Source organism: Lipophrys pholis (assembly GCF_963383615.2).
Source record: "Lipophrys pholis genome assembly, chromosome: 19".
Classification (NCBI taxonomy): domain Eukaryota; kingdom Metazoa; phylum Chordata; class Actinopteri; order Blenniiformes; family Blenniidae; genus Lipophrys; species Lipophrys pholis.
In genome coordinates, this window is record NC_137647.1 from 17,304,873 (window position 1) to 17,319,270 (window position 14,398).

The 14,398-nt window shown below is 40.7% G+C and overlaps 1 protein-coding gene across 1 annotated transcript; it reads left to right on the forward strand.

Moving 5' to 3' along the window:
* Nucleotides 1–444: 444 nt before the first annotated feature.
* On the forward strand, nucleotides 445–2,817 carry elfn1a (extracellular leucine-rich repeat and fibronectin type III domain containing 1a; the record flags this gene model as incomplete). Its single annotated transcript, XM_080488621.1, has 1 exon — nucleotides 445–2,817. One exon carries the CDS (start codon nucleotides 445–447, stop codon nucleotides 2,815–2,817), a length of 2,373 nt encoding a protein of 790 aa, XP_080344747.1.
* Nucleotides 2,818–14,398: the final 11,581 nt, after the last annotated feature.

Below are 14,398 nucleotides of genomic sequence, written 5' to 3' on the forward strand. Positions count from 1 at the left end.
TGAGTGTTGTGTGTCGAAACTAATCTCAGCTTTTTTGTCCTTTTCTTTATGTTACAGGTTATTCGTCCAGATACATGAGAGCAACAGAAGAAGGCGGACTGTGGCAGAAACAATAAGATGAGGCCATTTTATGATGGTAGCCTCTAAGAGGAAAAGCACAATCCAAGCTGTGGTGGTGAAATCTCTTTTAAGCTTTGCCACGCATTCACTGCAGGCGAACCTCCATGAAAGAAAATCACTATAAAGGACTGCACTCAACATTTTTTTGATCGGTACATGGCGACAATATCCATCATCACACATCCATCAATGAAGAGGAGAGAAATAAAAGGACTGCTTCTGGCCTCGAGAACAGTTCGACATCCAGCTGATTCCCAGACAGGATCGCCTCAGCTGTACTGAAACCACAGCGGTGTTATCCTTTTATTTTTCTTGGCCCTGCACATGACTCTCAGAGAAGCACCAATGGCCTGCAGCTTAGGCATGGTGACGAGTGCCTTGTTTTGGTCTGTAGCCATTGTATATTTGACTCATATTGGCAGGGTCAATGGAGACTGCTGGTTAATTGAGGGTGAAAAGGGCTTTGTATGGCTTGCAATCTGTAGCCAAAACCAGCCACCTTATGAGGCCATCCCACAGCATATCAACAGCACCATAGTGGACCTTCGTCTGAACGAAAACAAAATCAAGAGCATCCATTATTCTGCCCTAAGTCGCTTTGCCAACTTGACCTACCTGAACCTGACCAAGAATGAAATCTCCTACATTGAGGATGGGGCCTTTTCTGCTCAGTTTAACTTGCAAGTTCTCCAAATGGGCTTCAACAAGTTGCGAAATTTGACAGAAGGCATCCTCAGGGGTTTAGGAAAGCTGCAGTACCTCTACCTCCAGGCAAACCTGATTGAGACTGTGACACCTAATGCCTTTTGGGAATGCCCCAACATCGAGAATATTGACCTCTCAATGAACCGAATACAGCAATTAGATGGGTCCACTTTTACCAGTTTAACTAAATTAACCACCTGTGAGCTGTACACCAACCCCTTCAACTGTTCATGTGAATTGTTTGGTTTTGTGAAATGGCTTTCGGTTTTTCCAAACCGGACGAACGAGCGGATGGTTTGCGACTCCCCACCTGGCGTCTCTGGCTACAGTTTGTTGAGTCAAAATCCAAACAACCCGACGTATCGAAATGCCCTCCACATGCTCACCACCGTGTGCACTGATGACTACGTGACACCATTCATTTCAATATCCATTGAACCTACAACAGTACCACCAGACACAACGCTTTGTGGGCTGGAGGACTGCCCATCGGGCACCGAACCGGAAGATATAACTATCAGCACCACTGAGAATGAGGTGCAAGTGATTCCTCTGATGAAACTGAAGCAAGTGACAAACACAGGTGCCACCATCACCGTGGAGATCCCCCACCCCTTCAGGAAGATGTACATCCTGGTTCTCTATAACAACAGCTTTTTCACTGACATCCAAAACCTGAAAGATATAAAAGAGGACATCGAACTCAAAAATCTAAAACCGCATACTAACTACACCTACTGTGTTGCTTCAATTCGTAATTCTCTTAGACATAATCACACTTGTCTGGTAGTCACCACCGGCCCGAGGACTGGAACTGACAGAGCTGTAAACAATGCAACAGCTACTCACTATATTATGACAATTCTAGGCTGCCTCTTCAGCATGGTCATTTTTCTCGGGGTTGTTTACTACTGCTTGCGAAGAAAGCGTCAGCAGGATGAAAAGCACAAAAAATCAGGTAGTCTAAAGAAGAATATCATGGAACTCAAGTACGGACAGGAATTGGAAGGTGGGACCATATCTCGAATGTCCCAGAAGCAGCTGTTAGCAGGAGAGAGCATGGCACGAATGCCATACCTTCCGTCTGCAGCTGAGATGGAGCAGTACAAATTTCAAGAAATGACTGACACCCCAAAAATGTTGAAGGGAAATTACATGGAGGTGCGGGGCATGGATCACCATGAGCGCAGGGAGTGTGACATGGGAATGCCTGGGAACAGTCAGGGGTCGGTGGCAGAGATTTCCACCATTGCAAAAGAGGTGGATAAAGTCAATCAGATCATTAACAACTGCATCGATGCTCTCAAGTCAGAGTCCACTTCTTTTCAAGGGGTCAAATCTGGGGCAGTGTCCACTGCAGAGCCACAGCTTGTATTGATATCAGAGCACCCACAGAGTAAATCCGGCCTTCTGTCTCCTGTGTATAAGGACAGCTATCACCACTCTCTGCAGAGGCATCGGTCCTCTGATGCCTCACCAAAGAGGCCCAGCACTGCCACGGGAGGGCCCATGCGAAGCCCCAGGCCTTATCGCTCTGAATCCAAGTACATTGAGAAAACCTCCCCGACGGGAGAGACCATCCTCACTGTAACACCTGCCGCTGCCATCCTGAGGGCAGAAGCAGAGAAGATCCGTCAGTACAGCGATCACCGGCACTCCTACCCTGACGCTCAGATTGAAGAGCTTGAAGGACTTGACGGCCACAAGTCCTCCATGTTGGAGCCTCTCACTCACTCCCGCTCCAGAGACTTGGCATACTCCCAGATGTCCTCTCAGTATCACAATCTAAGCTACTCCTCCAGTCCTGAATACTACTGCAAACCATCACACAGCATCTGGGAGCGATTCAAACTCCACCGGAAGCGACACAAAGATGAGGAGTACATGGCTGCTGGGCATGCACTGCGGAAGAAAGTCCAGTTTGCAAAGGATGAGGACCTGCATGATATTTTAGACTACTGGAAAGGTGTATCATCCCAACAAAAATCCTAACCTATGAAAGAGTTTTTACAATGAACTGCAGAAAGGACACAAGGACTTCGTCTGACAAAAGAATCAATGGATACTTCCATATTATAATCAAGTATTCACTTACATCATCTTCTATTTTGACTGTGAGGGAAACGGGGTAAAGATTTGTCATGTTATGTAAAGCATTCATCTGGGGAAAAAAATGCAGATTAATAATATATATGTTACAATGGATAATAGGTTTTTGGGTATCGCATGGCCAAGTCCTGTGACAGTGGATTTGCTGTTGTGTAATATGAAACTACTATATGAAGATATGTCTACTGAAACCTCAATATTTTTTGAAGAACTATCTGGAACGTTAACTCAAAGAGAACATTGTTTTTCTTCCTTCCCTGAATATATTTAATTGAAAACTGTGTACAGATATTGGTTTCTATATTTGCAATGTTTGCTGTGTATATGGAAAAAGTATTAGTGAATGAATCAGGTTTATCAAGCGGAGTTCTGTTCATTTAGATCCCATTGTTGCTAAAGAACGGCGCAACCCATTTTGAACCAGTCAAAGCATTTGTCATTTTTAACCTCCACCGCCTCGTTTTGTTTGTTTCAAACTTTTTACATGATTCAGAAGGAGTCATTTGAAAGTCCCCCTGAATCACACTGTGCAGTATTCACTGGAAGGATCACGAAAGACTTCACAGCGGCCAAAGTGCAGAACAGATCGAGCTACGATGACGGTCCTTAACATCAGTCTCGTGGACCACCATTTGTATTTTTAGTACCAAAGTAGAAAAAGCTGAAATGTTTACAATACATGGGGATCATCTGAACATATGGCAGTAAGTTCATGTAAATTCTTTTCAAATGTGGTTTTTTTTTTGGTTTATTTTATGTTTTTATTTTTTTTATGAGTTACTCCTTGGGAAACAACAATATCCACAGGCAAGGTACGGTATGAAAGCCTACTATTAATCACTAATACTGCAGAAGGAAGGGCAGCTGTGCTTTGTCACCTGTGGTTGAGGTGCACATACAGCCGTTCTGCCTTACAGGAGCGCCCGATGGATGAATGTAACAGATATATATTCTGATCTGTCTATGGCAGCTTTTCTGTATATTTTCAAGGAAATATTTATTTAATGCTATTAACTATTGTGTTTTTGTTTTGTTTTTTTAATTTGCTTTAATATTTCTTCCAGTGTATTATAATGTATAATGTCCAATCCAATAAATGGAGGAAGGTAGTTTGTTATTCAGATGGGCCTTGCTGCTTGCTGAGAGTTTAATTTGATTTTTACCTGCTAGGCTGATCAATCTTTTTGTATATTATGAAAATATACCAGGCGAATATCACCATGCTAGAGTAAAATTCGAGAATGTGAAACTGAATCCTCTGACTTACTGGCTGTGAATTTGAATTTGTATTTTTATTTTTTCTTTATGAGAGTAAATACAATACTTTTTTCTTTGTAAGATGTTTATATAATTTATTCCAAACAGGCTCATGATGATTCATCAGATATTTATGAATGAGTAATAAATATGTACTTATACCGTCTTACTCATCTGAACACTAGTTTTATGCAACTCTAAAATGGATCCTCTCTACATTTTGGAGAAAAAGAAAGGACAACATCTATAGTGGCTGTTACAGCAGAATAACTAGTGCATACACATGGTGAGTAGTGTGTTTATCTCGATATTTCTGTGTTCGTCATGTGATTTCTGCATAAACAGATTTATATGTGCGTATCAAAATTTGGATACGTAGTAAAATGTGTTATATAATTCTTATGCGTGTAATGTAATTCTAAAATGTGTGCGTGGCAACAAGGACTTGTAAATGTCTCCGTCTTCACCTCTCGGTCTCTGAACACTAAGTAACTGTACTAGTGCTCATTGAACACGATCTTACACAAACTAACAAGGAACTGGCTTGACAAAAGTGAGCATGCAAGTCTCGACTGATGTCCATGAAAATTCAGTGTTACAGAAAAATCTCAGTCATAGCAGGAGAGCAGTACAATCTTCTTTGCTGAAGGTAGACATGTCCAGGTCCTGTACACATGTACAAGTAGTAAAACGTGTGCATATATATACACCCACACATTTTGATATGCACATAAAATACTGCACAAATCTCATCGAGACACAAACATGATTACGGACATACAAGTACTAATATACATGCACAGGAGGTTCTGCACCCTGCAGAACGAGTCCATTTGTTACTATAATAGCCTCATGAACATTTCTTTTTGATAACAGTTAATATTTGTATGTTCATGAATGCAAATTGTAATTACTAGTCCGAGGAAAAAAGGGGGAGTGCCTCCCTAAATTGTCCTTGTCTTCTTTTCCCGAGAGTACATTCAGACCTAATGCAGATTTTAGATTAGTTTACATGGGAATGACAAAAAGCTAATTAATGTACATTCCTGCTATAGTAATGTGACGACCGAAATTGGTTTATTATAGCTGATGGTGCCATCTTCCCAGTGCAGGAGAAGAGGACTTGACAAGATGACGTGATTAGAAGAGCGCCAGTGAAATTTGAACAAAATCGAGCAATTATTTGCAGTCATGTGCACGTGGCATCTACGTATGTTTGCATCATGTTGTCACTCGTGTCATGTTACTCATCACTCCATACGGATCAGATGTTCTGCCGCTCTCTTTTAATTAATGTATTCAAGGGATGCGTTTCATTAAAGTCTATATTTCACACTGATTGACTTCCATGAACCCTTTCCACAAGTGTGAAAACCATCTCACTTGGTTTAAAAATCGTATAGGACACCCAGATCATCTTAAACACATCCTGGATTTTATTTCCACCTGAACCTATTGCAAACCATTGATTCAAGTTTCTAACATTCAGCCTTTAGCTGCAGATTAGTCATGAATTGCTCAGTAATCGAATACGATATAATAAAAATAGATGAGAGCAGCACCTACATATTGTGGGCTGCTTTGTATGCAGTGTGAGTCAAGGTGAAGACCACACGGTCTGCAATCTGATAGTCGAGCTGACCTGAGGAAATTAATTTATCAGGAGATAATGATGAGGGGGATTTTTTTTCCCCACCCCATTTTTCTGTTTTTGCTCTGACATTGACTTTTATGGAAGTATAAAAGCAGGTGTTTAACAGCCCAAAGAGCATTTCTCACGATACCTTCTTTGTCAAACGTAGACACGCCATTGCACTGTTGTTTTTCATTCATGTGAAAAGAAGAATCCATGAGCCTGATGTGAATGTTTTATGTAAGCACCTTGTAAAGAGATAACCGGGTTGTCGTACTCAACATTTCAACCGCCTTAAAATTTTGGGATACATGTAAAAGTGTAAATTTCCTTTTTTTTTTTTTTTGTTTCTTTTTGTTTCTTTCCAATGTCGAAACTGTTATTGAGTCTCCATTTGTTATTTTTTATATATAAAAAAAAACACAACAACAACAGGCATTTAAGTATCTTTCTGAGAGCTGTCAGGTTTCTAGTTCATTTAGCTATTTAGCGACCTGTTTTTTATACTGCATATTGTAGCACTTCTGTGTCTAATAAGAGTTTCAAGTGGTGAGAAAAACCTTTAGAAAGATCAGTTGTTGTTTGAGTGCATCAAAACAAACAAGAGCACAATAATGTGTTTGTTTTTTGTTTTTTATTTCTTAATACTATGTTATCTGCTTTCAGACAAAGTACTGTGAAATAAAGTTAAGGGTGCACATACAGCATACACTCAGCATCTTTATTCACTCTAAAGCTACTTGAGCTAAAGTCTGTCCTCCCGATAGGGCCGCATCACACAGGGCAGCTTTTTTAAAGAAGCATTAACTGCCTTGAAAAAATTAAACGGACCAATTGTGATCTATATTCTGTAGCTAAGTTAGCATTAATACGTGGCTGGAGTCGAGTTGAGAGTAGGAAATACTTCCCTTGGGCACTAGTGGCACTCAGACATAGCGACAGCTCGTGGAACTTTAGAGTCGCCAGCCCGAGAGAAAGAGCAAACACACACACAAACACGGGTGAACGTGAAAATCCAAAGTAAGACGAGAATCAAGTAAGGGTGTTGTCAATTTGAGACGATTGCGCTAACTCCTACACTGTCATCTGGAAAATAAGGCTTTAAAAGACGTTTCAGAAAAGAGCATTTTCCCCTTTCGACACAGAGCTGGAGTGTCGAGTTGCAATCTCAGTGGCTCAGAGCGCCGTTATTGTGTAAGCAGACACCTAAAATACAGTGAAAGTTTTCCGTTTTCGCTTAAAATGTTGTCCTGTAAACACGGCCTAAAAGACCGAAATAACTTTTTATCTGTTCTGTTTAGATGGGTCAATTCGTCAGTCTGAGGTTAGTCTGAGGTTTGCTGAATCGTCTGATACTTAATAATATAGAAACTTTGTTCCTGGATGTTACTGGATGATGATATACACAACAAATAGAAGAAGTGACTGTGGTTGTCTTTTCTCCGCTGCCCTAATTCTTGTAAAATAATTAAGTGGAATTGAACAAATATTGTTTGTTATAAAATCCACAGTTTTACAATTGAACGTGAAGACAAATTAAAGTAATGAAACAAGCTGCAGTTCAAAACTAAACAATTAATTATTGCCGGTGGAACAACAGCTGTTAGCGATACAACATTTTTTTGGGATGTTTCTTTAGAAGTAAGACATCAACTTGTGTTTGCTACTGAAGTAGGAGTTGCCCTGCAGAATTTCTGAATACAATTATTTCATGTCATTTGTGTGGAGATCACAGCCAGACCGGTCAGCTGTATTCAGAGCTATGTCCTGTAGGACCAGTGTCCTGCACATTTTTGGAGACTTTTGGCTCCAATACATTAGATTGGAAGAGCTTTTTGTCATCAGGTTTTCCACAAGCATTAATAATGGCACATTCATGAGATTCAGGTGTTTCTGGAGCAGGGAAACATGTAATGCATGGAGAGCCAAGTCCCTCCAGGACTCATACTGGACAGCCTTGCTGCCGAATGCGTAGAAGAAAAAACTTCTTTTTTTTTTTTTTCATGTTTATGGAGGGCAGTAAAAATACAGAACAGAGGAAACACCAGAGTCTTAATGTGAGGCTGAAATGATTTAAACCCACAATATTGCTGCAAATTTACATATTTTCCATATTTTACAGTGTTGTTGTCAGAAAAAAGGAGCGTGCGTGAAATCTGATCAGTGCTGATGACTACGGAGATGACCGAGAGTCATTACCAAGCTACTGCACTGCAGCTCGATGATTATTTTATGAACACAATCGCGCTGGAGAAAAACAATATGTAGGTTAATGACAACATCTGGGTTATGTGATCAGCTACGCTGCCAATTAAAGTGAGTGATGACACAAAAAGTGGGAGTTGACAAAAGAAAATCATCACCGTTAATTTGTTTTTGGTTAGTTGCTTTTTCGTGTGTGTGTGTGTGTGTGTGTGTGTGTGTGTGTGTGTGTGTGTGTGTGTCTGTGTGTAAAACAGACAATTACAAACAGAAAGTCAATTGCATTACAGATGTAAGTGGCGAGGATTTGTAGTGTTTCCAGTGAACTGTAAAGCCTGGACAGAGCAGCCGCTGACCCAAAACATGTTAGTACCACATCACGACATTAACGTTGATTTACAAACAACTTCTAAATCAATCATTAAGTTCTCCTGTCCAATTGTTTATTTTTGCCTCATATCAAATCCATAAGACCTGCCTTGCCCTCTCCCTTCATCGATACACCAATGAATGCTGCAAATCGCCTCTTGATCTTGTGAGAGCATCCAATCCATCGATCAAAGCTGTGGTGGAAGGACACACTGATCTGCTGTGCACATTAGGAATGAAACTATGCAAATTTTCACGTTGATGTATTCATCCTACTGTCCTGCGTTTCAGCATGACTTATCATGTGCAGACGTGTTTGCATGGGATTAAAGCATGGGTTTCAGAAACACGGCCCACCAGAATCAACCTTGACTTTCCATAGAGTGAAACTATAACTATAGCTATAAACTATAACAGTGGCTGCCGATCTGCAAATGGCAGCAGTGCCGGGAACGTAGTGAAATCGTCTTGTTACTAGTGGAATAGTATTTGTATGAAAGCCATGTACAGTGAGTTTGTGACATCTGCATGCTGAAGGCTGCAGAAATCAGGCAGCCGAGGAAGTGACAGTGTTGATGGCATGAGTATGGAAATGCTGGTACACGCACACAGGATTCCAGACTGCATCTATTTTTCCTTTCAAGCTCTTCATAATAGCTTTTATTAGAAAAACAAAACAATTAATCATTTTAATCAGAATGTACTTGTACTTTCTTTGCAGCAAAACTCAGCTAATTTGCTAATCTCCGTCTGCAGTGGGAAATTGCACTAACAGACGGCGTCGTGCAATAGCATGTTGGTGTTTTTTGTTTTTTTTACAGTTATTAAGCATCAAGAGTAACATTTTCTGCTGCTGTGGGGGAGAATATATTCTACCATTTTACATCAATCATATGACACAAAACACAAAACACAGCTCCAACAGACTAAAACCATGAAGATGCACATTCCAGGAGGTCTGCCAACATCATGGCTGTGAAGCAGCTGTAACAGATGGTAAATGGCTAGGATTTATAACTGTACAGCCTCTTGACACCAAAAAAAAAACCTTATGACGCATTGTGTGTGTTCTTGTGTTTCTCCTTTAAAGTAAAAGTGCAATGTAAAGTGTAAAGGAGTCCTTTCCTGCAGGGGGTAGTGAAGGAAGTGAAGTCAATCAACCTGTCAGGTGTTTCATGCAGAATATGCACGCTTCCTTTTGTTTTTTTTCCCCTTAATTAGCATTGAAGTTCAACGAGACACGCGCTGTGCTTCAGACACCAATAACTTAGTGTTTCCTTTGTTGCTTTATAACATTGTTTTCTTGTTTCTCTTGCCCAGAGGAAAATGGAAGTTTTTTTTTAGGTTTTTTTTGTATTTGCTCACATCACAAAGGCTGATAAGTGAGAAATTCTACATGTTCTAATTAATCCTTGCATGACAGAAGCACTGACGGTCAAAAGCTTCAAGGTTGAGTTCATTATCGAAATGTGATAAAAGTAGTCGTAGTACTGGTTTTTGTCTTTCTTTGGCAAGTTTCAACTCTCTGCAGATCAGTTTTTTCAAAAGGGAACAAATAGCAAAACAAGTACAGTCGTGTCCCTTTTTTTAATTGATGTAAAAATTACTGTTGTGCAACTCGACACCTGTCCGGGCTGATGCAAGAACATGATTAGTAAGTGTCTAAGTCATAATTTGCTCCTCTCTGCTGCATAATCTATTCAGCGTTTATTATTCCGGGAATAAATGAGAAGAGGGCGTGATCTTAAAGACAGTCACATTCTTCAGATTAACGAGAAACGACACGTGGCTCTGTGAGGCTGCGCTGCAGCAAAATGCTGACATCGGCATGTCAACATGCGTCTCAGGTTCTCGGCGTATGAGCACAACATTTGCTAATTAGCACTAAACACAAGTCATTTATGGGACATTTCAGCCGAGACCGGAGTGTGCAGATCGACTGACCGTTGATCGGATCGATAGATCTGCAGAGGAATACTCCAGAACTGCACCGCTGGCATGGCTAAAGAGATGAATGGGCCATTTTGCAGAGCGGAGGGACTGAAGGGGAGGGACTTGTTACAAGACTGAAACAAGACGAGGACTCACTATAGTAACACTACTCTCTTGGTTCAGTTGTGAAGCTTCGACTAATCTGTCCATAATAAACAATGATGCAGAAAGACAAAAGCCACACTGATTGCATGTGAAGCTTTGTTTTTCTTTTTTCAATAATCTACAAGTCAGATAATAGAAAATGTTTCTCGTGGAGCGGAATATCTTATGTCAAATTCAGGCAAATCCTTTTTTGCATTATAAATCCCACACATCTCTGGGTAAAGCTCACAACATCAACCACATCCATAGGAAAGAATGCTGACTCAACAGTTGTCCAGAAAACTCCAGAAACTCGAGAATTGCAGCAAAGAACAAACTGTGGTTGGGAGCTGGTGCTCAAACGACATGGATGAGCTGAAAAGACTGAGGAGCAGAGTCCAGATGAGAACACTGAGGAGCAAGAGTCACTATGTCAATGTGAAAGGCCTCCTACAGCAGAGGCAACATCAGAAGCGCGTTTCCCTGGGTTCACTCGAAGAAACTGACCTTTGCTCAGCGCATCAACATCCTCCAGTCATATCAACGTCAGGACTGTATCTTATATAAAAACTGGAGTCTGAAGTGAAGAATAAGCGTGGAGCTGCTCCCAACATAAACTGCTTCAAGCCTATTGTGAAGTGTCCCCCACGAGGAATGATCTGACGAGCGCTGCCATGGCATCTCTTACCGCAGATGTTGTTCCCAAGTCCAAACTCACTATAATGTCTATTTTAAAGAATGTCCTGCTGTAGTCCACTGGTCAAGCTGTATGGAAATGCTGAGTTTCTTTCCAGTAGGACTTTCTGCTCACTCACAGTGTCAAAAACTCCTCAAGACAGCTGTATTGGTTGTGTCACTGAGCTTGAATGACCAACCAGCAGAGTTCACCTGGACCTGATAGAAAATATAGAAAATATCAACCGAAAGGTCAGATCTGCTCAAGTTACAATCCAGATGGGCTAAAAGCATCTATATCAAAGTCATCTGGTCCTCCATCACCTCAATGATGCACCCCATTTACAGGATTTCAAATGAAAATCGAGAACTTCTGTTGAATTTTGGGCGTCTGATTACATGACAACGGAGCTCGGAGTCACTGAAAATGCAACTTTTTGATAACAGCTCCCCAGTTTGGAACTTTTCGAAAATGCCCCAACTCCATTTCCATGAAAATAGGGAAAAACTCAACTTTTTAAAAACAGCTGCTGCTGCTGCTGCTGCTGCTGCTGCTGCTGCTGCTGCTGCTGCTGCTGCTGCTGCTGCTGCTGCTGCTGCTGCTGCTGCGCATGTGCACAGTTCATCACATGCACGAATAAATGGACAACAACAACAATGGCGACCCGCAGAGTGGCCTCACTCCCAGTTCATATTCTCCTGCAACTCGGTGATTTTATAGTTGAGTCCCCCCATAATAACTATCCCACTTCATAGTCTGTCCATACGAATGTCTGTGTGTACTTGCCATTGTTGACATTTATAAGGCATTGTCCTCTGCGCACACGTGTGTGTGGCTTCATTACAAAAACAAACAACAGCGCCAACTCGTGGCCTGGCATGCTAACTACATTGTTTTCAGTGTTTTTGCCGTTTCCATATAAACAGACACCGTTTACAAAATGTAAAGCCAAACTGGAGATATGTACTTCCATATAAGAGGAGTAGCTTCTCGGGCATGCTCTATTCAACAAAGTGTCATTATTATTGCATTCTTTGACATGTGCAAATCTAATTTTCATCACCTCAGGGAACGAAAAGCTCCTCTGATCTCTTGTGCCGCCCTCCAGAGGGTCTGCAAACAAGTTTTTGTTAACAGATACTACAAGTTATTCTGATAGGTCAAGTTTCTGAATTGTTGATTTTCATAACTTTGAACCATAATTATAATCCAGTGTGTAATAAATCTCCAATAAATGAAACTTTCCAGTCTGATTAGACAAGGAAAAAAGAGAAACGAAATTTACTTCAATAGATTTCAAGGATAATTGGAGATGAATTTTGAATGTCCAAAACTGCCGGCTCCTCAAATAACTTATAATTTTTTAATTCTGGAGGAAATAATTAATCACCGACTGATTTCTCACACAGCACAGGCTGATCTCGGAGCGGCAGATTCCATCACAGGAAAAGAGGACACATTACACTGCGCACAGAACTGGGGATTTGCCCAAGGGTTTATGTTGATCCTGAACAAACAAATATTTCAGGGGACACAGCATAGCAGCTGGATAATAGCGGGGAATAAAGGGCGACCTAATCCCCAAACACATTTGTTTATGATGTTTCTGGTTTACTTTCCTGTGAGAGCAACATTGTGAAAACGTAACATATCCTGCCCACAGCCGAGGAGACATAGTGGAGCATAAACCACTCAAAAAAACAGCATTGAATCTGTCCACTGTCCACTGGACATGGCAGTGTGCATTAATCAGCTGTCAAAGCTCTGTGGCTCGGACTTGAAAGTATTTGAAGAGAGGAAACGACAAAGTTCCCCGGCTTGTCAAATTCAATGTCTAATTGGATATGGATGATCAGCTAAGAAGAACAGAGGCATCTCCAGTGGCTCGAAGATGAAATCTGCACAGAGATCAAAGATCAAATAGCTGGCATAATTAACAGATTGAGCTGGTGTAACGCTGCTTTGGAAGCTGATGAAATGAGCTAATAGCATTTCTAGGCAAGACCAGCATGGCCTCAGAAAAAAAAAAAAAAACTGTTTTGAAATAATATCAATTTATAAAAATCTGCATGTAACAGCAGGTGCGGAAAAAAAATTAGGAACATATGGCAACATACTCGATTACAGTTTGTTCTTCTAGCACTCCTGTTTGTTTTTTGCTGAAAAACCACATTATTGGTAATTATCCCCACTGTTGACTGGATCAAAATGTTATCTACATGATAATATATAATAGGGTTCTCTCATCGTGTTTCAACGATGAACCATCAGTTCCACTGAGGCCCCGTTTAAACAACGTCTCATTCAAAAACGCATTGTTTTTGCATTTTTGTTTCAGAGACATTTCACTAGAAATTGTTGTTATTTCTGTTTCCCCAAAGGCCCAAACCTTTGGGAAAATGGTTCCAGAGATCAAAGGGGGTCTGTGTAGTTTGGTCCATTATGAATTTATTTAGAATTTACCAGATTTTGCATGGTTGCATGCCAACTTGTGTTTGGCTTCAATGTGATACTTTCAGGAAAAGACGTAGTTTGGAACAATAGATGTAAATAACTGAACATCAAACGTTTTACAAAAAAGACGGAAAAATGCACGGTAAGATTCAACCCTCTGCCAGATTTGTGTTTTTCCATAAACTTATTAATTCTTCAGCAGCTATTTTGTAATGAGTTGTATCGATGCATATTTGCTGATCTGAGTTTGCTTTGTTTTTCCTTTTGCGTTAGCCTGGAAGCAAACTGGAGGTTTTCTAAACAATCTGAAAAACGTGTGTAAATCATACGTTATCCCTCTTCTTGGTACTCTGGTTTCTTAAACACGACCAAAACGCATGCGTGCCAGTCAATTGCCGTCTGTAAATTGATCGTGTGAAAGAAAATACCTCTGGTCGTCTGCCTCTCTGGGATGGTCTAGTGACCTGTCCGGGGTGTACCCTGCCTTTCGTACCCTGTTAACTGTATTTCACACCACTTCTCCTGCAACCCAAAATTGGTTTAAGGCGTTGAGAAGATGAATGGTTATGGGGAATTTCACCCTTGCCCAAAATACTGTATAGAAATCCAAATAACTTTCAAAACTTCCACAAATCCATCCTATAAACGGTGAACACATTCTAAACTCGGTATTTTAAAGCAAAACTAAACTTGACACTGCTCTCTATACTTTATCATTGTCACTTTCCGCATATTTTCCTTTTTTTGTGTCCATTTTCTCACAAGACATTTTCAAAGGCTAAACCCAGAGAAATAGC